This window comes from Bombus huntii, chromosome 16 (genome assembly GCF_024542735.1).
Source record: "Bombus huntii isolate Logan2020A chromosome 16, iyBomHunt1.1, whole genome shotgun sequence".
NCBI lineage: Eukaryota > Metazoa > Arthropoda > Insecta > Hymenoptera > Apidae > Bombus > Bombus huntii.
Window position 1 is genome coordinate 2,596,511 of NC_066253.1, and position 23,248 is coordinate 2,619,758.

Here is a 23,248-nt window from a genome sequence, read left to right on the forward strand (position 1 = left end):
TTTCGAACATTGGCGACGAAAGTCCGCGAATATTTCTGTAAGGTGCGAAACTTTAAATGCTCGATGGAAAATTCAATAATTGGATATGGATTAATTATCGTACAGTATCTCTGATTTTGCAAGGAGCAGATGAATTATTAAACAATATTTAAATAGTACAGGATCATTGTATTTAATCCCTTAATATTCTATCGTATTAATTTATATGATATTTGAAAAATGTTTTATGATAGTAATATTAAAATCTTATAATTACGTATATTTAAATAGGATTCTCTTTGAAAGTTAATATAAAATATTTAATTGAAAATTATGTAGCGTTCATTCGTCATTAATTATGAAAGCATAGAGAAGAAAATTGTGGGCGCAGTCGCCTCCACAGAGCTCGTCCATCGTGTGTAAGTGAAAAATATTGGAAAAGTATTCAAGTCGTGCGGACCGATGAATGCGAGAATGATGCTTCTGTAAAATTCTATGCATCCCTAAGCGAGAGACTCTCTAGTTGTGTAGATGAACTCGCCACTCTCACATATGCCTAGGGAGGATCGTTATTTTTAATGTTCTCTCTACATCGTTCACCTAAATATGTATCAAAGTGATGTTATGGTAGATAAATTTCTCATGCATACTGCCTTGTTTCTCCATGAAAAACATATTATCGTCCGATGGAATAGGAAATATGAAAGCAAGCTTGTTCAATACTTTTTGGATGATTTTTACCTACTAGAAAGTATCAAGAAAAATACAAGGAATAGTTTAGTCTTGCAGGGAAAATATGGAAAAACATGCTTTAAATCGTTTCATAGATTTTTCTAATGCTGCGAATAATTATCGTATCAAGTTCCAGTTTTGGTATTTCCAGAGTTCTAGAATTATTTCATTTCAGCGTTCTGCAACTTCGAAACTTTAAAGCTCTGGGACTCCAAAACTTTCTAACTCCGGAACTCTAGAACTCTAAAGCTTGAGAATTTCGGAACTCTAAAATTTTGGAATTCCCAAATCTCAGAAACTCCGGAACTCCATAACTTTGGAACTCCATAGCTTTGGAACTCCATAGCTTTGGAACTCCATAGCTTTGGGACTCCATAGCTTTGGAACTCCATAGCCTTGGAACTCCATAACCTTGGAAATCCATAGCCTCGGAACTCCATAGCCTCGGCACTCCATAGCCTCGGCACTCCATAGCCTCGGCACTCCATAGCCTCGGCACTCCATAGCCTCGGCACTCCATAGCCTCGGCACTCCATAGCCTCGGCACTCCATAGCCTCGGCACTCCATAGCCTCGGAACTCCATAGCCTCGGCACTCCATAGCCTCGGCACTCCATAGCCTCGGCACTCCATAGCCTCGGCACTCCATAGCCTCGGCACTCCATAGCCTCGGCACTCCATAGCCTCGGCACTCCATAGTCTCGGCACTCCATAGCCTCGGCACTCCATAGCCTCGGCACTCCATAGCCTCGGCACTCCATAGCCTCGGCACTCCATAGCCTCGGCACTCCATAGCCTCGGCACTCCATAGCCTCGGCACTCCATAGCCTCGGCACTCCATAGCCTCGGCACTCCATAGCCTCGGCACTCCATAGCCTCGGCACTCCATAGCCTCGGCACTCCATAGCCTCGGAACTCTAAAGCACTGGAACTTTAGGATTCTCGAATCGCAGAATTATAGAATTGGATCGATAACGTAGGAATAAGTATCGAAGATGTTTCGAAACACGCAAACATACATAAATATCTAAAACACCCTGTAATGGTTTTATTGGCATCGTAAATTGTAATTGCGCAAATAGCTAAGTTTCGCACAGGTTAAGAATTATCGTCTATCCAAAGGATTTTCCATTGAAAGCAAACGTGTGCGTGTACATGCGCGGAAAATGAATTCCAAGAGCGAAACCAGTTTTACAACAGACACATTGATAATCCCCTATTCATTAGCGGATATCGAATTATTAGCCGAGTGAAATTATTGACAGTATGTTATACGCCTCCTTCAGACCCAATTTGGACAAAAAATTAAATCGTAGCTTACCTTGACGATTACAGCGATATCTGTTTTTACCGGCTATATCGCCAGGATGAAAGTATTTCCTCATCGATTAGTCAAGATTAATCTTCGCGAGATGAAAATAGAGGACATTGGATAATTTATTGCGCTGATTACGCGGCACTCTGATATGAAATTCGTACGTAATAGCACAGGTGGAGGTTTAACGATGTCGCTAAATTATTCAGCTGATAGTTAGCTTTTTGTACCTGAAAAGCTTATCGTTAAAACATAAATTTAGATAATTCATACGCAGGTAATTTACTTTATGTGGAAAATTTCTTGCAACTAGGTTAGGAATTCTAACCTTATGAATTCCAAATCAATCCGCAATTTTTCCTGTAAATGATTTTTTTTTTTTTTTTTTGTTATACCACATACGAATAAAATTCTTTAAGAATCGGTCGTAAGAAAAACGAGAATGTCGAAAACAGGCAGTGGATATTAAAGTCGAAATGACACCAGATACGACTCCGTAAATTTTGTAAACGGCGTATAACGAGGTTCGTTTTGTTTCCGAATGTCTTGTAAGGTTAGGATTATAAAATAATCCGTACAATCAGATGCATAATATATACTCTCGGAAGCCTGAAAATATTGCTGTGTCAGATTCATTGAGAATGAAGCCAAGCACGTGGATGCAAGTTTTATGGCGATTCGGTGCAGCGAAAAATTTCGTAAAACATTAACAAAACGCGACTCAGTGGAAGCGAAGCGTCGCTATTACGTGCTGTGTATCGCACCAGTTGGCAGCTCGCCCGTGAAAATAAACGCACCTCAACTGAAACAGCCCCTTCGACATTCCAATCTCGATAGACTTTCTGTACTAGACCAGTTTGGACATCTGGATAGCCACCTCTCAGATTTTTCCTCAACTTTTTTCCATTATGTTAGTCTTTCGCAACGGGTGCATTGTTCTGATTTCTAATTCAATTTCAGATTCAATCTGGCTCGAATCTCGTTCGATTTCGAAGCACATCTATCGATTTTTCGTTCTGCTGCATTTTTCACTAAATTTGATCTAAGTCGTTTTGGCAATAAAAACACGGGAGAAACGTGCTACTAGGAAATAAATTAAAATACAAAATTCAAGAAAGGAAACCGAAATATCGCGATGTTACGTAATAAAAATAAAGTCGAAAAGGGCTGTTAAAATTGCCCGAAGAGAAATAACGTGTAGGAGTAGATATTAGTAGATATTGTGGAAAACAATAATTAGTCGAATTGAATTAAGAAAGAATTATTATTAAATTTTCTTGTTGAAGAACTACAAGGATACGTTTTTTCCACAAGTTTTGATAGTGCAAGTTAATTTACCACAATGAAACACGGTCGACTCTAGAGGGAGGTTTTTCGAAAGGATCAGGACTCGGGTTTCCGGCTCGTGAAACGCCTTAATCGGCTTATAGTCAGCGTTTAATAACTTCTACACGGGATATTAAACGAGAACCACCGAACTTATTACCAGAACCATTTTTGCCACGCGTAAATCTGTTTCCCTCTGACAGTGAAACCCTATTCGGTCGATTGACATGGCACTCGACGATTGTTCGGATTTAGAAATTAAATTGGGAAATTTAAAATGTTGAACTTTAGAATAACAAGGATGTAGAAATTAATTTTTCGTAATTCGATTGCTCCGTGAATTTATTAAGCATTTTACATTTATTAGAAACGCCAGAAAAATATTTAGAGGGCGAGTGTTCGGAGAAAATTTATCGAACAAGCAGAATTAATTTTCTTGCTTCGAGTAACGATGGTAAGGCTGAGAGCGAAGAAGACAGATAGATAGGAAAATGTAAGGTGGGGATGTCAATCTCAAGATGTCATAGCTTCTCACAATCTTCTGCAGAGGTCCGTGGATGTTTACGACCACATCGGGCAAGCAAGGAATTATTGATCTGTTTCCATGCTTATATAACCTGGCCTGTTTTTTTCACTTCCGTTTGCGTAGGCTGCATATCTCATTTACTAGATGCATACCATCGTCTGGGTATTTTAGTTCCACCCCTTGGATATATGCGATCCATGAGTGCTATTTTGAATGTCTAGTCGTGTTCTATTAACTTTCTGCAGACCCTGAAAATTAAAATAACTGATATTTGGTAACAGCCATATAAGTCAATGAAACCTTGAAATATTAAACTTCCGCAACTTTTCTTTAGTTCTTGAATACGTTTTGTACTCAAAATTCTTTTTTTCGTCATCCTTTATAAAAAAAAAAAAAAAAAAAACAAAATAGGATTCCTAACCTATATAGCAGAAATTGTGAAATTACTAAAGTATTGATCAATTATGGTATCTGAAACACATCCACGTTTCCCGTGTAAATAATTACCATAATTATCAAGTAATTGCAAAAAGAAAAAGAAATGCGAAGCACTAACCAATCGTCATTTTGAATTTTCAGAAGCTGCCTCTGCGGACGTGGCTGGTAGCAAGACGAGCAGCGAGGCTGCGGAGGTCTTCGGCGCAGCGAAATTCTCCCCGGCAACGACGGCATCGTCCGCGGCGACGACAGCTTCGTCTCCGTCGAGCGTCGACATCAGGATGGTCGCCTCAACTCACAACCTGGATGATCTAGGCATGAGCCATACAGCCAGCGTGAACAGCGATCGTCAGCAACAACAGGAAAAACACTGTCACACTTACAGATCCGCTCAGACGGCTCAAGACAAGAGAAGCAGGCTCAGCAACGTGATCAATAATCTCAGGAAAAAGGTTCCTGACTCCAGAAACGGGGACTCACCGAGGAAAGAGGAAGACGACAGGAACAGCGTTGAAAGGAACCTCGAAACTTTGGAAAAATATGTGATGACGGTGTTGAATGGAGTGATCAAGGACGAGGAGGACGATGACAGAGAGGTCAATAGAAAGAAGGAGGCCGAGAAGGGCAAGGAGCCGGAGAAACTGGCCGAGGACCAGGAAGACGAGGATTCCAAAGGTCCAACAGCCAAATTCGAACCTTCGAAGCCCAACGAAAGCAGAACAGAGGCTGCTGTCTTCCCGTCGGAGCAACTTGACAAGCCAGAAGCAAAAGAAAGCCCCTTGGAACGCCAGAAAGTAGACAGGATTGAGAATTTTCTGAGGAATGAAGAGTCCAATTTCCAGGAGAGTCTGTCTGAGAGTGTCAATGAAGAAAAAGAGTCAAACAAAGTGGAAAGGATGGACGAGGAGGATATTCGCAGGATTGGTAAGGGTTCTTCCAAAGAAACAAAGTCTGAGGAGCAATCTGCTCAAGAAACAGCAAGAAACGATGAAGAGGAAAAGAAAGAGAATCGTTCCTTGGGGACGATTATCATGGAGAGGCTGAGTGAGAACCAGGCTGAGGATAAGAGCAGCATTGATCCTGCCAAGGAAGACTGCAGAGAGTTCGTGTCTGACAACGTGGAGCTCTGGAACGTATGCAGAGATCTGCTGAATGACCTTCTAAATGGCATTAATCAGCTAATCGACGAGAACGGCCAGGAGAAGGAGCAAACGAGGACGTTAGACAATTCTGTGGAAGAGTCTAGGGATTCTAGGACCCAGGACTTCTCCATGACGAGCTTGCATTGCAGTTTACCCCTGGACAAAGTGGCTTCTGTGCTGCAGAATTGTCAGACCAGTGAATTGGTTGTTCCACAGTCGCCTTCGTCGTCGTCTTCTGCGTCTTCGTCGTCTTTTTCGTCTCAGGGCTCGAAATCTCCTTCTAAACCATCTTCTCCCACTGTCAGGCATCTCTGTCTATATTGTGACAGGAAGTTCATGTCGATATCTCTTAGACAACGACACACGGAGAGGGTTCACCAGCAAGGTGGTGGCAGAAGGTCAGAGAGAAACTCGAGGAAACCGTCACAAAACTGTCAGTATTGTTCTGACAAGTGTGCAGAGAGTTTAGAGGGCTTATTCCAACACATGGTTAGCAGCCATGGGGACAAGTACCATGGATGTTTACAATGTTCCACTAGATACCTCACCAGGGAAGCTTTAGCCGGTCATATGAGCGAGAATCATGGTGTCAATGTGGAAAGGAACCTTCAGATGCAGGTTAGGGTTAGGTATAATAATAATAATTGAGGATCTTCTGAAAAAGGTTCTACCGATCTAGATGTATTAAATCCTAAATATGACGCCCCAAGTTCTAAATGCCAATTTTCATCTACTTCTGTATCTTTACCTTTGCAATGAATTAAACAAAATTCTTAATTTTTTAAGTAATATAGTTTTCTACTTTGTTCACAGGAGAAAATGAAGGAACCTTCGCCCTGCAAGGAGCTAGGCAACCAAAGCCCCCGCGACGCTTCAAGCCCCAAAGAGAGAAGACCAGAGGACACCGCCCACGAGCATCGAGCAGAAGCTACGAACACTCTTCTAAAGCCGATGCATCCAGTGAAGGATAACTTCAGCAACCCAGGCAGCCCAGAGTTCGACAGTTCCTTCTACAGCAGCGTGAGCTGTAACATTCGAGAAAACCTACTGCACCACCTAGACGGCAAGCTCCAGAGCTCCTCATCAACAGTCACATCCACCAGTTTATCCATAATAGACAGCAAACCTCAGCAACAACCTCAACAGTCCTTCTACGAACACAACGTTAATCAGATCCAGTTCCCCATAGACATCTCCCTGACTGCCGCGACACCAGTTTATTCTAAAGAATACAGTAACGAAGAGTACGAGAATAACAGTGAATATGCGCAGAAACCTGGCAAGAGCAATAGGTCTCACCCCAGGAGAGTGTCCTTTGAGAAGTATAACTTCCCGAGAAAATACGATGGGAAGGAGCAGTGGACGTGTTCCATAAAAGACCTGAGCAAGTTCGATATCTCCACTCAACTATCTCTAAGGAAGAAACAACAACTTCTGAAGGAACGCCTCAGTTTAAACAGGCTGCGCCAGATCACTGTTCTTGCTCCCTCGGAGATTGTTCAGAATGAACAGAATCTGGATTCTAGGAGTCTCGAAGAGGCTGATGACGAGCCTTTGGTCGTGGCAAACAGCCCGGATGTCGAGCAAACGTCTCGCTGCGAGATTGTCAAGTCTTCTTCAGAGGTGCCGGATGGCACTGAGGCGAAGCAACTTCAGGACACAGAGTTCACTGTGGAATTTGGCAACTTCCTGAGGCTGAGGAGGTGGGACGAGAATACTTCGATCGAGGCAGCTAAGAAACAGGAAATTATTTACGCCGAGCTAACCGGGGAATGGTCCAGGCCGAGGGTCTATATATGCGGCGCCTGCGCCTCCAAACATGTGAGTCCTCAATGGAAATATTTAGGCGGTGAATGGCGCTATTTTGAGGTGGTTATTGGAATAATAAATGGTCGCGTTGGCGCAGATGTTATTTTCGGATGTTCTGATTCATACCTGGAGGTTGTCTCGAATTGATTTTGCAATGATACGAGGACAGAATATTTTTGATGACCACTTGGTGCTTTTTTCAAGAAATCGTATGGATCAGAATGGTCAAAACGATAAATCAGTTGCAGATTTTTTGTAGAAATTTGATGAATAATTTATTTATTTATTTATCGAACTAGAGATCAAATTAATCAATTCGTAGTCTTGTAATATTCTTATCGGAATACGTATAATAGCATGTAATTCGCTGTTTGATACTGTATAAACTTTTTGAACATCTCAATAAAATATATTTACATTTTTGAGAATCCGAATATAGAATTCTAGAAGTCCGGAAGTCCAAAAGAAGAGGAATTTGTTATATTTAAAAAATTACTATTCTCTGACTTCGTTAGGAAGTTTCGCTATGAAGTTGATGGCGGAATTGTCTTGAGAAATAGTTTGGAAATTGACACAGTCGACATTTATGAGCGATTAGCTAATTAATCAGCCTACTTGATTGGTAACTATCGATCGAATTGCAGAGCAGTTGAAAGGACATCTCTTCATGTTGATTGACAATTAGCTGTCGTCGAACGAATCTCTATTGATCGTCCTGCGATATTACTGTCGATTCCAAGTCCAATCGTAATAACCGTGTATGCCGATCGTTATTATCGATTGAGTTAATTGGGACGTTCGCTTCGTGAAATTGTCCCGTGAACTAGAACTTCAGATTGTTGCTCTGAAATTAGCCTAAAATCCTTTTCACGGTCCAAAACAGCACAATTGTCCATGAAAAATCAATAAATGACAGAAAAATCATCGAAAGTCATAAGTTGCTCACCAAAAGCTGTTTAATAATTGTAGGGTGCAATTTTGATTTTTTATTAGATTTTCTTGAAATAAAAATATAGTAAAATAATTGTACAAAACTTGAATCATGCAAACGCTTATCTGACAAGGACTATTTTATTCGTTGTTTCACATAATAAAATTACTTAATTAACGAGCAATAATACAACGATGACACTAATCACAATTACCGTTTCTTCGTGACAGGTAACTTTGAAAGAAATGGAGGACCACAAAGTGATGATGCACCCAAATGTCTGGTGTTCCCACTTCGAGTTTTCTGGTGACCAAAGGGAACTTTACAAGCACCTATTTCTACCAGGAAAGGATGTACCCACGACAAAGGCGAGGACGGCTATCTTAGTGGAAAAGGTGTGCACCAAGTGTTCCAAGAACTGTACCACTCTACCAGAGTTGCATAGGCATATGTTGGAATGCGGAGGAGACCAGGCTTGGTTGTTAGGACTATTTGGCAATGGAAAGAAAAAGTGCAAGTGGAGACCCTTTGGAAGTCGCAGTAGAAGGCGAAGGCAGCGTGGAATGAAGAGAAACATTCAAAATTCCCAGACTCCAAGGGTGAACACTCCTAAGGAGAAGCAACCTACGGGGCCAAGGGTCAGGCCTAGTGACAGTGAGTGACCATTTTCTTCTATTTCATTTTTCCTAATTTATAAAACTATCAGCTCCTCTTCAAATCATCGATGAACAGCAAGTATTTGAGACAAAATTGCAGGACTCCTCTTTATATTTCCCATCAATGGAGAACAAATTACAATGCTGACCACGTAAATACTTTATTTCGTAAAAGGACACTGCTTTTGAACCAACGTAACTTAACATAGGCAAAGACAAGTTTTGATGCTTGCATGTTTACAAGCTGATCAAGTGATCAATAGGAGAAGTCACGTAATTAACACCTGCTACTGGACTCTGATTAAGCCGTCATCTTGTAACTCTCTGCTGCTGTAATTTAGATACCCTTTCACGGGATTTAATGTCCTGTGAAATATAAATTTTAATTAGCTTCCATTAAAGCGCGAATGTTGAGTTACCCAGCGTAACCAAATAAATTATGCTGTTACATCGGAATAAATTAATTTTTACAGCAAAGATAATACTTGTTTTAGGATAAAAACCAGTGTAATACATTTTTTAATTACCAACGTTATTAATTATCTCATGTAGAGTCGCGTTGTATCGTAACTTTAACTTTGGCAATTCTAATAAAATTTATTCTCAATGAAAAATATAAAAAATTGCAGAGCAACGCGCGATTTAGAAGTTAATAAAAAGCGAACATAAACAGGAACACAGAAGGTAGGGAAAATTTGTTAACCACACTAGACGAGCGTCTAATTATTGTACTAATTAAAACTTTGTTTCATTTAGTTGAATCACTTATCCAACAACTTCCCTTTGCCACGCGATAATTATGAATATGGTGAGGCATGATAACTTGAAACTTATTAACCATACGTTGATTAATATTAACGTGCCTCTAATGTCTCTACATATATACGTCTGTGTACTTACGTGCGTTTGCATATACAGTTTGGATATACAGAGTGTTTAACATTTTTTCTGGAAACTTTCACAAAGTGTTGCAGCATAATCCAGCAGAGAAAATAAAAAAGTGTTTTATATGCAACTTTCGTGTAATTTTGCTTTATTAAAGAGTTACGAGCAAACGTTGAACATAATCAAAAGTATGCAATTTTTGCCAACTCTTATTGAATTTTAATTCCACAAAATTCCTTTGAATTATAAGCTATGCTTCCAAAATTTGGGACACCTCGTATTTAAAGAAGAAACAGCTGATATTCAGGCAGATATAATCAAACATTAATTGAGTGATTAATAAGCTTTTAAACCACTATACTAGATAGCCTTTACGATACACGATTTTATGTATGAATAATCCCCAATGATTGGAATTAAATAACCAATGAGTTACTGTCCAAGTAAATTACGTTATTAATGATACAATGTTAATGAAACTTTCATGAAGCACCTGTAATAAATAATATATATATATAATAATTGATATATTGTAGCATCATTCTTATGTAGAAGAATTAAGTTGTAAAATTTGTAAAATTAGACAGATAAATGAATTTGATTCAAAGTTAAATGCAACGTTATACGTTTAAGAAAAATTGACGCAAAACTGTACAACTTAATTTATGTTTTATACCGTTTTTCTGTTCATAGGGGAGAGCATACAAAAGATGTTAGCCAACTTACCCCCCAAAAGGGCAACCAGGAAGGTACTGCAAGACAATACGGCGCGGACCCAGGGCAGACTACGTACTGTAAGTGTTGAATATTTGAACAATTCAATTAACTTCATGCTAGATGTTCAGTTTTCGTGTTCATGTGGTTTTAATGTCGAATAACACCGGAATCATCATCCACGTGCTATTCATACTAAGCAGAATTAATTGTCATACATATTAATTGACACACAAATGAAGTAGAGTTGAGATATCTGGAAATATAATTATCAACTAGAGAAGAATAGTACGGCAACAGTAAATAAAGTTCCTTTAAATTCTTAAACAAAAACCTTCGATCTACCCTTATTATCGAGGAGGGAAAAATATCTCTGTAAAATTCAAATCTAAGCTAAAACATTTTCAATCGCGGATATAAAGCTTAATCGTTAAACACATAAACGTACGTATAAGTGAGCGGTCAGTAATTGTAACATTAAAAAAGCCTCTGCCTTACCTCCTTCATTGGGAAGTAAAAAATTGCAAATTTCTGTGAAATAGAAATTCGCACGGAAGCTAAAAATGAAGGAATTCCGATACCAAATACGTAACTTAATCGCTAATCACACGTCTACAAACGTAAGTTATCAGCAGTTACGAAATTGCCAAATAGGAAATGAAAAATGAACGAAAGAAGTTCTTCGCTTCGACTACGAGAATTTCAAAATTGTGGAAAAATTTAACTCAACGACAGGATAAAAAAAAAGGGGGAAGATTGAAGCTTCAAGTACGCAAGTTAATTGCTGGAAAGACACGTGTAAGTGGTGAGCAATAATGCAACAGACAAGAGGACCTACTGACCGTGAAAGAAAGCTGCCGAGTCAGAAAAAGAAAGAGTTTTTAAGAGGACAATTTGCAAAAAATGCATGCTCCGTGCCAAGAAGCAAGCTGGTAAGACACGGTGACCCAAAAAGCATGCACAGACCGGCGACTGGTTGGAATTAGGTAAACGAGCAGCTCGCAAACAGCTCCAGTTAGCGGATGACCCGAATCCTGACGAAAAAGATGAAACTCGATAATGATAAGGCAATAACATGGGACCGGCTCCGGCTGGACGACACGGATATAAGTGGAGTATTGATTAGCCAACACGGTTGTCCGCACGTTGCACACACGGACCCATATACACATAGGGAGGATACGCCACGTAGTCACACCGACAAGACGGTTTTCGTGCTCTCTTAGAAAACTGGCACACGATTGACCCGTCTATGGACACTCCCTTGGCATTTTTGTCGAAGCAAGAACTATGACATTTGAAAAGTCTCGCTGGTTCCATCTAATTCGAATCGACCAGCCGTGGAACAAGCGCAGAATTTCCAGAGTGATTTTTATTAGGATAAGAGAAACATGTATAATGTTACGTATAGTGTTATTGATGTGGAATTGGGGTTTTAAGGATTTCACCACCAGGGATGGTGAGGATTTACGACACTTTAGAATTATACTGCTTTGTTCGTTGAAAAGCCTTTAGAAATTTTGTAAGAACTAGAAACACTTAGGATTGATTTTTAAGAGCACTGCTGGAGGTACTGATTTTAAAGGGTCACAGTACTGATGACACAGAATAGGAATTTTAGGGACTAGAACAGAGAATTTAGGATTGGTGAGTATACAAAATATTAAAGTTTGGTGTTTTCTTCTTTTTCTTTTTATGCCGAGAGATACAAGAATTTGTTAAGATAAAAGTAGAAATCGTTAAGAGTTTTATTTGCTGGATACAAGCACTGTGAATTATAATGCGTTCAGTACAAAGATACAAGGATTTTGTTGAAGAATTTGTTGTTTTATTAAGAGGTGATTTATAAAAAAGATCTCGGACTTGATTATTCTAGTTAGTATTGAATTTTCAAACACATCAGATTTAGAGGATTATTGAATCACAGACCTAAAAGAATACTTAGTTACTTCTTCAAACAAAAGAATCCACAAACCAAAAACTTCTTTGCTCAAAGTAAAGTAGCAAATCCCGTAGGGCTCAACTTAAATACACCATAATAATCCCCGTGACGTGTTGCTCAAGAAGCTTCCATAAATCACGGGAACAGTTGATTCCGTAGGTTGCACCAAAAAAAAAAAAAACTCCCCTAACTTTCCGTAGAGAGCACAGAAAAATACACTCACCGAGGTGCGCGCACACACACACACAATACCACGAAGGCTTTGCCATTTGTACAGGTGCAATCCAGAACGAGACCACGAATGGTCGGCGACAATTCCAGCGCCTCTCGAATGTCCCGGAACAAAGCTGCCCTGAGGAACAAGCTGCTGAAGAACGCGAAGTCGATCCAACGGAATCGCTGTCGGATCGACAACATCTCTGCCGTGATCGAGAGCGTGGTGAAGAACTACACTCCTGATGACAAGAATCCTGACGAAGAACGAAACGACAGCTCAGAGAAAAACGACTTGGAGAAAGAAACCAAAGAGAAACCGGCTGAAGGATCGTCTTCTATCAAAGAAGGCGATGTGCCAGACGGAAGGAGCAGTAGAACAAAGATGGTCAGAGGTCCCAGAGTGTTGGGTAAAAGGAGAAACGTGAAAACGAAAGAAGGAGCTGTGAAAAGCTTGGTCCAGGTAAAGAAAACAACTTTGAAGGCTAAAGCTAGAGCAGCTTTGAAGAGCCTGTCTGAGACGAAGGCAGAGACATCTAACGAGAGTACGAAGATATTAAAGAGTACCAAAGTTTCTCCTAAGAATGTGGAGAAGGAGGTAGATGTGGATGGAACAGAAGCTAGTCCAGGGGAAGCGAAGTCCCTCAGCCTAAAGAACAAGTTGTCCACTCAAACTACACCTAAGAGGAAACGGCCGGTGGATCCTGTAGCCTCTTTGAACGCCTCCATCAAGGCAAAGTCACAGCTGAGGACCCAGGATGGAAAATTTGCCAGGAATCCTAACAAAGAGTCTCTGTCCCCTCAAAAGTCCCCTGAGATCAGGTGTCCTATTTCTGGTCGTTTAATAACCAAGATAAGGAGCAGCGAAACTAGTCCAGAGTCGTCGATCACTAGGTCCAAATTAAGAGCAGTTTCTAAGTGCAAGAATGGCGACCAGTTGCCGAAGAGGACAACCAGATTGTCTTCTGACAGCGACAAGATGCCGACGTTGGAGCCAGCTGTTCAAGTATCATCCAATTCTGAGGAATTTTCAGAAACTACTACGAATGACCTACCTATCCTATCTCCTGCTACGTCAGCTTCTAGCCAAGAAAAGATCCTGCGTGGCAAGAGTCTGACTAGCAAGTGTTTGAACCTGGAAGACAAGGAGAGTCCCAAGAAAGAGGAGAGTCAAGTTTCAGGAGAGAAAAGTGATGTTATGAGCAGTTTACAAGAAGAAGAGAGGGATCAGAAACAGGGTAAAGGCAGGAGAGCAAAAAATGAAACGAAGAATTTGAATAAGAGCGTGGAGAGCGTCGATACAAAGACTGAAGCTTCTAAGGAAGGCGCTAAAGGTGTAGTTAAAGAAAAATTCAAAAGGAAAAGTGCTCCTGCAAAGATTCTAAATGTGGAAGAGAAGAAAAATATGGTGAAGAATGCGGAAGAAGTAGGTCTGAAGAAAGAAGTGAGACAGAAAAAGGAAGAAGGAAAGTTGGAGACCAGGAGTAACGCTAAGGCGAAATTAGAGAAAGTTGTTGACGATGACAGCCCTATAAAGATACAGAACGTTCCCTTTGAGGTGAAGAAGTTGATAGGCTCAGACAATAAAGAGGACCTGCTAACCAAATTGGTTCTGACATCCAGGATTGCCACTTCCAAACGCTGTCTCAGGCAACCCGTGTCTAAATTTAAATTCGATCAGGCAAAGATCAAGCCGCGGAAGGATTTAGAACTGGAAAAAGGAAAGCTGGATTCAGGATCCATCTCAGACGCGTCTACGAACAAAGAGAAATTCGATGCGAAAAGACGAAAATCGCTGAGGAACACGGATAGAAAGGACAAAACCGCTTCAAAAGATGAGAAAGTTTCAGATGAATCCAACAAGATCAAAGAAGCTGTGAACGAGATGAAAACAGCAGTCAAAAGACGGAGAAGCAGTAGTATGTCCAGTGAGATCAAATCATTGGTCAATTCCAGTCAGGCGTCTTTTGATGGTCAAACCAAGTCTGAAGTTGACATGACTGTCCAGGCTGCTGACAAGAGGCAAACTAGATGGTCGTTGTTGAATACTAGCGAAGCGGAGATCCAGAATGAACAGATAGACTTCAGCTTCAAGAAGAATACTTTTGGAAAGAGACGAGGTAGAGTTAAATCTAGCAATGAGACATCTGAAAAAAAGAACACTGATGTTTCCCAAACAAAAAATGAAGAAACTGGTAAAAATAATTCTTTTGAAGTTAATGATGAAGTCAATTCAATGGATCAGAACGAAGCAAATTCTGATGATAAAGGGGCCGTTTCAATAGGAGCAACGAAAGTTGCCAAGGATAGGCAAGAAGAAAGTGAGAAAATAATTAGAAATGAGAAAGAGCAACCCAAAGGATCTGATCCTTCAGAGAACAAAGAAGCAACCAAGGTAACCGAAAATCTGAATCACTTACAGGTGGAAACGAGCAATTCTATGGACAGTGGCAAGGAAAATTCATTGGAAAGACCCGCACCAGTTCAAAAATTGAAAGTTGGCAGACCCAGGAAGTCCTGGGGACCCAGAAAAGAAAGAGCATCCAAAAGGTCTTTAAATAACGTAATTGGAATTCTTACAGAGGGCATGAACGTCCCTGTCGAGTCTCAGTCAAGTGTCTTGAGCATGCAGACTTCCTTGGATAGCGTGGACTCTAATGTACTTCCCCAGAATTCCACACCACAGACTGATGATGCCACTAGCAAGACTCAAAATTTAGATAAAAGTATTAAATCTTCTGAAGACACTGTTTTAGAAGCCACAAATGATCCTGATAAGTTAGTAAAGGAGATCTCTTGTGTTGAGAAGATTTCTGACGAAGATCTAAAGCAAGTTGAAGTTTTAGAAGCAGCTAGTAAGGACCTGAACTTGGACAAATCTGTAGAAAAGGTTCAGAAGGTTGAATCTCCCTCTAAAGACACCAAAGAACAGTCACCAGCTAATGACATTATTCTAGATCTGTCCAGAAGGAAACAGAAAGGAAAGGGATCGTTCTTAGAGAAAATAGTTTCAAAAATAGCTAAACAAAAGGATGCTTTATTAGAAGGTGAAGTTGGTTCTCTATTGGATACAGCTGCTGACGAACTTACTAGTATTTTGGACGAAGTTGGGCCTGGTTTATCAGAAAACACAGAGACTTCAAGCGAAGCGAAAGCGAAAACAAAAACAGAGAAGATTGGAGATACTAGACAGGAAACTATTAAAGAAGCGACTAGTGGGAGTTGTAAGGATAGTTTAGTTCCTAATAGTTTGAACAAAAGCTTGGAGAAAACAGATGTTACTGTAGAAAATGAAGAAATGGTTTCGAAAGAATTTTCCAAAGAGTTGCAGTCTAATGTAGAAAATTCTGATGAAAAAGAAATAAAAAATGAATCGAATATAAGTTCCAGTAGAAAAGTTGCCGATGAAGAGATTGAAATTACATTGCTGAGAGAAGATGAAAAGACTACTTCTTTAAAAGAAAGAGAAGCTTGTACTAATGAGTCAAAAGTAGAGGAGGAAGCCGTTTCTATTGAAACGAGCCCTACTAAAAATGAAATTTCATTGCCTGTTTTGGAGATTCCAGTAAGTAATTCTGCAGATGTGTCTTTGTCAACTATGGAAGAGGAAAAGAAAAAATGTGAAGACGTAACTGAAGAAGTCAAAGTGAAAAGAAAATCTAAGAAACGATCAGTGGAAATGAAGTCCCCAAAGAAGAATAAAAGGAAATCCTCCGAGCCAGCAGGGAATTTTGAGGAGAGTTCGATCTCTGAGGAACTGCATCTGGCTGACGTGATAAAGTTAATCGAAAAATCAAAGCAAGTGCCTTCTACCAAAGAAAATGTTCAAAACGACTTGTCTACTGAAGTTGATGCAGACAAGGTACCATGTGAGGAGAAAAGTATAAGTGAAAAAGCCGAAGCAAAGGATAATAGGATTGTTAATGATGTTAAGACAGCTGAAGACTCTGAAGAAAGTACTGAGAAGCTCAAGATAGATTCTAAGGAAAATTTAGAAGAACATGCAACAAATGAAGAGGACAAGCCAGAAGATGCACTTCAAGGTGTAAGTGTAACGAAAAATAAGGAAGAAGTTCAAGTGACTAACGAAGAAAAGAATTCGATGGAAATAACTGGAAAGAGAAATTCCGTTACAGAGGCTGTGGATCGATATTTAGAAATTGAATCTCCAGTTAGAAGGTCCTCCAAGAGAAAATCGCAACAGGAAGAGAAAATAAGCCAAACCTCTGAAGAAGAAACGATGTTCAGAGTGGAGTCTACTGAAGTGACAGAATCTTCTGTAAACGAAATAGCATCTGAGAATAGCAGAGGACCCAGAAGGAAATCTTTCAAGACGAAATCCATGATTCAACCGAGAAACGACGAGAAGACTTCGAAGGAATCCGAAAGTAATCTTGTTCTCAGTATTAGCACCATTGTCCCAACTGAAAATCCTGAACTGCCTTTAGAAGAACCATCTGAAAAACGTGAAACTATGCAAAACGAAGTTCCAACGCAACAGGTAACGTTATTAGATAGCGTAGAACAGTTGAAAGAAGAAACAGAAGATTCTAGTTTCAAGAATACGGAGACTCGAGCAACAGATAAAGAAGAAGTCACTCAAAATCCTCCAGTGAATGATCAAAAAGAGTCGCAGAAGATCGAAGAACCTATAGTTGTCCCCAAAGTGCCAAAGAAGCGTGGAAGAAAGAAGAAATGTTTGATAGTTGACCAGACACAGACACAAGGCACCGTTTCTCAAGAAAATTCTGACTCCAGGATGCACGCACAGACCGCAGCGCTTGAATCCACAACGACAAATCAACTTCCTCCTAGAAGATCCTTGAGGACGAGTAGACTCATCGAAGAAATTGAAGATCAGAGCAAGAATTCCAACGATCTGACTAGTTTACAAGTTTCTTCGGCAAGTCTGGAACCATTCAAGGTCCCAGAGGTAACCGAAGTGTTGCAGCACACAAAGAAAAGAACGTATAAGAGAAAGTCGATCATCGACGAGAATTTAGACACTCAGAGCAACTGTTCTCAACCAGAAACTGAAGCAAACAACGCAGAGTACCCAGAGGCGAGCAGAAGTTTGGCTGGAAAAGAGGAGCAGCCAGAAAGTTCTTGCCAGAGAAATTCTTCTGAAGGCAAAAAACGTAGCTTTAGGAGTTCGACTCGTGAACACGTAGACCTAGAAAGGTCTAGTTCTGCTGGTTCCATAGATCTAATTGGTAAAACCGAACAAATTAGTAGAACGAGATCTTCGAAGAGAAAACAACTGTCTTCTGAGGACTTGTCAGGCCAGGAAAGCCTAAATCAAAGAGTTGAGAGCGCAGATAATTTGTCAGAGACCTCATGCGTCAGTGATTTTAGTTATTTCAGAAAAAAACGTTATTCTAAGAAGAAGAAGCTTTACGAGTCTCGAGAAGACGTGCAAACAGATACCTCTGTGACCGACTCAGAATCTGTCGATACGGAGAAAAACATCCACAGAAGACAGAGTTTGAAAAGAAGAGCCAAGAAAAACATATCCTTCTTTGCTGAGTTCTATTTGATGGATGACTTCGATATCCCAATGGACATTGAGGATTGTATACCGCATCAAGAGACAGCAAAGAACGATGTTAGCCAGGAGTTACAACCAAAACCGTCGACTGAGCAAGAGAAACCGGTTGAGGAAGTCATCTCGGACGAAGTTTTGGATGAAAAACCGGAAGAGAGTGTTGAAAAACAAGAGGAAGAGGTAGTTGAAAATTCTAAAACGCCGATCGACGAGGAAGAAGGCGAGGAATACGAAGACGACGAACTGAAAAACGAAGATAAGGTGGACACGAAGCTGGATGGTCTCTCCCAAGTTCAGGATGATTTTCAGCCAAAGAAGAGAACAGCAGGCAATTACGTGGTAGTTCATAAGAAGACAGGTGAAATTCTAATCGTGGAGAAGAGGAAGAAGTTGACGAAGGAGGCTGCCAGATTTTTCTGCGATGTTTGTACTACCAGCTTCACCAGGAAGAGCTCTCTAAAGAAGCACAATCAGTCTCAGTCTCATTTACTTCAAATGGCCAAATCTAAGAAAGACAGAACATGTATGGAGGACGCTGAAAATATGGAAGACGTTGGTCAAAATGATACTTCTAGTGACGAAAATAGAGTTGAATCAGCTGATGAAGCTATGAATGTGTCTTTAGAGCTGAAGGATGACCAGAAAGAGGCTAATCCTTGCGAATCCATCATTACTCAGAAAGATTTAGAACCAATTAAGACTGATCCTTGCTATAACAATCAACTCGAACAGGATTCTTTGACGGATTCTCAGACCACCCATCAACACATCCTTGAAGATGAACTACTGGATGAAGAAATTTGTAAGATCACTGAAAATATGAGCCATGATGAGTATGTTCTCACTGATCAAGTGACTCCTGAGCCAGAATCCACATCGACGCCTATAAAAATGCAGATCAAGAAGGTGGAGGACGCTGGAAAGAAGAAGAAACATGAAAAGAAGAAAGACAAAAATAAGAAGAAAAGCTTGATCGATGAACAAATTATTTTAGATAATTCTGAGTTGGAAAATTCAGCCGATTCGACGTTGGTAACTGTCCTGGGTGAGAATATGTCCATTAAAATTGCAAAGTCTTCGCACTTGAATAAAGCAAAGTCTAATTTGGATTATAAGGATGTTTCAGAAGGTTTATCTGAAGATTCTGCCGTGAGCAATTCAGAATCAAAAACCGATACTCCAAGAATGAAAGAAGATGATTTCAAAGAACAGTGTTCAGATTGTGGTCCCAGGCTGCAGGAAAACCAGGATATGGGTATGGAAATAAAAGATGCTCTGCTGCGGACAGAAGAAAACAAAATCGTGGAGAAAGATAGTATATATAAATTAGATTCCGAGGAAAAGGCTGAGGATCTTTCGAGAGATAAGTTAAACGATAAAGATAATGAAGAAAATCAGTTACATGAACGTTTGAGTCTGAAGTTTACCATAAACAAACGCAGCATAGAAATCTGTAAAGAAGTTGATTCTGAGAACAATAAAAGCTACGAGTTAGACTATTCAAGCACATTTAATAAGGAATCTGAAGATGTTAATTGCAATTCTGAGAAAAACTATGAAAGTGCATGCAGTATACAAGTTGAGTCAGTTAAAAGTTTTAATTACTCCAAACCAGAAATACAGGAATTTAATCAACGCTTGAATTCAAGCTTGTGCAAGGATCAAAAAGCAGAAAGAAGGAGTTTTGAAGGTATTGATGAGTTGGAATCTTCTAAAGTACAAAACCTTGAAGGAGAAAGTATGAAAATGATGTATGATAACGAGAGTGAACTGGTCAAAACACAACGCCATGGTAAATCCAAGAAAGGCCGGGCTAAGAAACATTTTGAAAAAACAGAAAACAGTTCGGAAGATAAAACTATTAAAAGTTCTTCCAAATCTAAAGATGATCAGAATAAATTAGTGTTCAATGATGTGGCCAAACTTTCAGAGACTACAGATGATCAAAAATCACTCGATTATGCTGAAACATTTGATATTAATGAAAAGTTAGAACGTTTAGTACCTGATTCACAATTGGAAGATAATTCTGCTAAAAGTGATGGTATAGTTATCTCTGCAACATTAGAAAATGAAGATGATCATGAATCTAATGAATTACAGATTGTTGAGGAGTTAGAAATCGATAAATTTTATCCTGAGCCAGAATCTTTGGAAGAAACAGATTTGAAACAGTTAGTACAGGAACAACGAGTTTCTGAGAAGAGAATTGAATTATTAGAGGACAAAATCAAGTATTTTCAGTCAGTGGATGATGATGAAGTTTCGTCATCCTCAAGTCTAGCTGACAAACCTTTGTCTCAAATTTTATTTGAAAGAGAAGAAAAATTGGAGATATATAAAGAGCAAACAAAGGAACGAGAGTCTTCCACGACATTCCCGAAGGATTCTGACAACGAGCCAAAACCTGAAGAGAAACAAGAAGTCGAGAATAGCGACCCTAAAGCCACCAAATCTGATATAGATGATAATTCTTTAGAAACAAATGAATTAATTGGCAACCAAAACTCTGACAAAAATTTGAATACCAATGACGAACAAGCAGAGCAGCAGATTGCATCAGAGGAAGAATGTGAGCCAGAAGCATCGAAAACAGCGGAGGATTCTGACAAGGACTCCAAGATTTCATCAGAGTCTGAGAACAGCGAGGCAATTTCATCAATAATTGGTAGTGGTCGAAAATCAAGCACCAGTGATCGTCAAAATCCGAGCAAAAAGGTGTCCAGGAGCCACAAATACTCTAACAAGGACAACTACAGGAAATCCAGAGGCAAGAAGTCTTCTATAAGGAACAAGATCGCCGATTTGACCAGTGAAAGCGACGACAGTGAAAATGAGGACAAAATTGAATCACAAAACAAGAGCAAAATCGTGAAGAGCGTGTTTGGCAGAGTTTTTGGTGGTGAGAAGACAGACAAAGTTAAGGAGGTACTGAACGACTGGGTGTCCAAGTCAGAAGACGATTCAGATCTCTCCAGAACAGGCTTCAGATCTTCCAGTTCCAGCGAAGGAAAGACTAAAGACTCCTCAGGCGACAAGAAAGGACACTCAGTTTCATCCTCTATACCTTCTAGTCCCAAGAAACGTTCTGGAAAAAGATCCAAGAAGAGCTCTTCTTCGGACAGAGCCAAGGAGAGAAATCTAACCTATGAGAACCAAGGTGAGCATCGATCTAGAAAACACACAAAATCAAAGAACAGCTCCAATATTAAGAAAACACATGATGCAGAAGCTTCAAATAATTACTTCTTATTGTTACCAGCAACCAAGTGCAGACTCAGCAAGAAGAGAGCAGAAGAATTAATTTCTAGGACCTTTGAGGACGATTTTACTGACGTCAATGCTGACAAGAGCCAGAAAGCAGTGAAACACAAGGAGCCAAATTATGGACTGAGGAATCAAGGCAAGCCTGACTTGACGATCAAAGACAGTGGCTATGGGTCCTTCAACTATGACGAAGATTCTCCCAAAGTGGTGCCTTTGGAAGATGCCATAGAAGAAGACGATCAGAAAGCGATCAAGAAGAGAAAGTTGACAGGTTTTAGAAAAAGTAAAGGTAGAAACGAAGAGGAAGATTGGAGAGATCTGGTGGTAGAGAAAAGAGTTTCGAAGAATCCTAAGGAGTCAGGCGACGAGGAGGACAATTTCACCAAGGTTCATCTTGAGAGAGACCCCTTCACTAGCCGAATGTCTGTTGATCTGGAATCTTCTCAAAGTTGCAGCAGTCTAGCACCCAGTAGCGTGAGGAACAGGTCTCCAAGTATGGATAGAAACTCGCAGACCACTAGAGATTCTGACATAGACGGTGAAGAAGACGAGGACATGGGCCACAGGCGAATTTCTCCCTTGTTCTGTGGAACACCTAGAAGTTCCATAGAGACCAGCTCCAACAGTGAAAATGAAGAAGAAGAGGAAAATTTGGCTACCAACGAGGCTGCAACTAGGAAAAGAAGCTCCAGCGAGTTCTCTGGTGAGAAAATCGTCATTAGATCACCCTCTTCGAGCCACAAGAGCGAAGTAGTCACTATTGCACCCACTGACGCGATAGAGGACAACGCTCTGGATGTTCCTCAAGAGATTGAGACCACGAAGCCTAGACAGGGCAAAGTTCTGAACTTCGACGAGGAGCTGTTTGTCGAGTGTTGCTCCAGGTTGAAAGCCACCACTGAGAATGAGCTTAGGGGAGCTAAAAAGATCAAACTGGATCACAACGAAGGTTACCATAGGAAGGATGAGCAGCAGCAAGGGTTCAGGGGACCCAGGGATCGGTGGAGAGACGTCGAAAGCCAGAACAGCCTAGGAAGTCTTTTGGAATCCGTGAACCAGGTGAGTATTTCGTTAGATTAATTGAAGTTTTGCATGCTTCTTCGGATATTTCAGATATAATAAAGGTATTAGGATCTATAGGAGGGCAGATTTGGCTTTGTTTGAGTATCTGTGCTGAATTGATAAATTTAAAGAAATGGCGAATTAACATATTTTATTAAAGTATCTTGATTCTTATTTTAATTGCAATATTTTTTCTTTCTGTGTATTCTGCATGTTTTTCTCAATAGATCTTTCTTATCAGCTGCCGATAACGCTGATTAAATCAGCTAATTAAAAAAATCGATATTGCTAAAAAATTAATTTGGAACAGTACGGTAAGTTGATAGCTTTTTGAAGGGATACATAATTTATTTACTATTGTTTAAGATATATGATTCACTACTTCATTGATAAGCCTACACTTTGCATGCACTATTCTCTTTCTTACTTTTCTTTTTATTATTCGCTTGGCTTGGCGATCTTATATTATGTAGTAGCTGAAAAAGTTCAACTTTCAGCTCAGTCTGCAGTTCTCAGTTTCTTTTGTACATGCTTACAGAATGTTTATTTGTAGGGGTGTTTTCTAAACATAAATAATAAGTAAATTCAATGAAATAACAAATATTACACAAACTACAAAGATATTGATGATATATTAATATGTGTACAAAAATATTAAATTATTATTAAATTTCTTTTTAAAACGGGATATGACACTGTAGCATTAAATTTAATATCACAGTCATTTTAGGATAAAATTGGTACGTAAATATTTCAGAATTAAGATA

The 23,248-nt window shown here is 39.8% G+C and overlaps 1 protein-coding gene and 1 long non-coding RNA gene across 3 annotated transcripts in view; one reads left to right on the plus strand and one right to left on the minus strand.

The window, feature by feature from the left end:
* The window catches only part of LOC126874624 (uncharacterized), an 82,393-nt gene that overhangs the window by 50,672 nt on the left and 8,473 nt on the right, over nucleotides 1-23,248 (plus strand). Inside the window, exons 3-8 of one of the 2 annotated variants that reach the window (XM_050636883.1) lie at nucleotides 4,457-6,075; nucleotides 6,271-7,278; nucleotides 8,428-8,851; nucleotides 10,432-10,532; nucleotides 12,672-21,312; nucleotides 21,415-22,478. In XM_050636883.1, the coding sequence (XP_050492840.1) occupies nucleotides 4,457-6,075; nucleotides 6,271-7,278; nucleotides 8,428-8,851; nucleotides 10,432-10,532; nucleotides 12,672-21,312; nucleotides 21,415-22,478 (12,857 nt within the window). Of the gene's footprint in view, nucleotides 1-4,456; nucleotides 6,076-6,270; nucleotides 7,279-8,427; nucleotides 8,852-10,431; nucleotides 10,533-12,671; nucleotides 22,479-23,248 lie in introns of both variants that reach the window. The other variant, XM_050636882.1, reaches the window with a different exon arrangement.
* On the minus strand, nucleotides 3,662-4,836 carry LOC126874633 (uncharacterized). The gene is made up of 3 exons (XR_007692918.1): nucleotides 4,699-4,836; nucleotides 4,434-4,626; nucleotides 3,662-4,125 (listed from the first exon to the last, which is right to left on the minus strand). It is a non-coding gene; the product is annotated as an uncharacterized LOC126874633 (long non-coding RNA).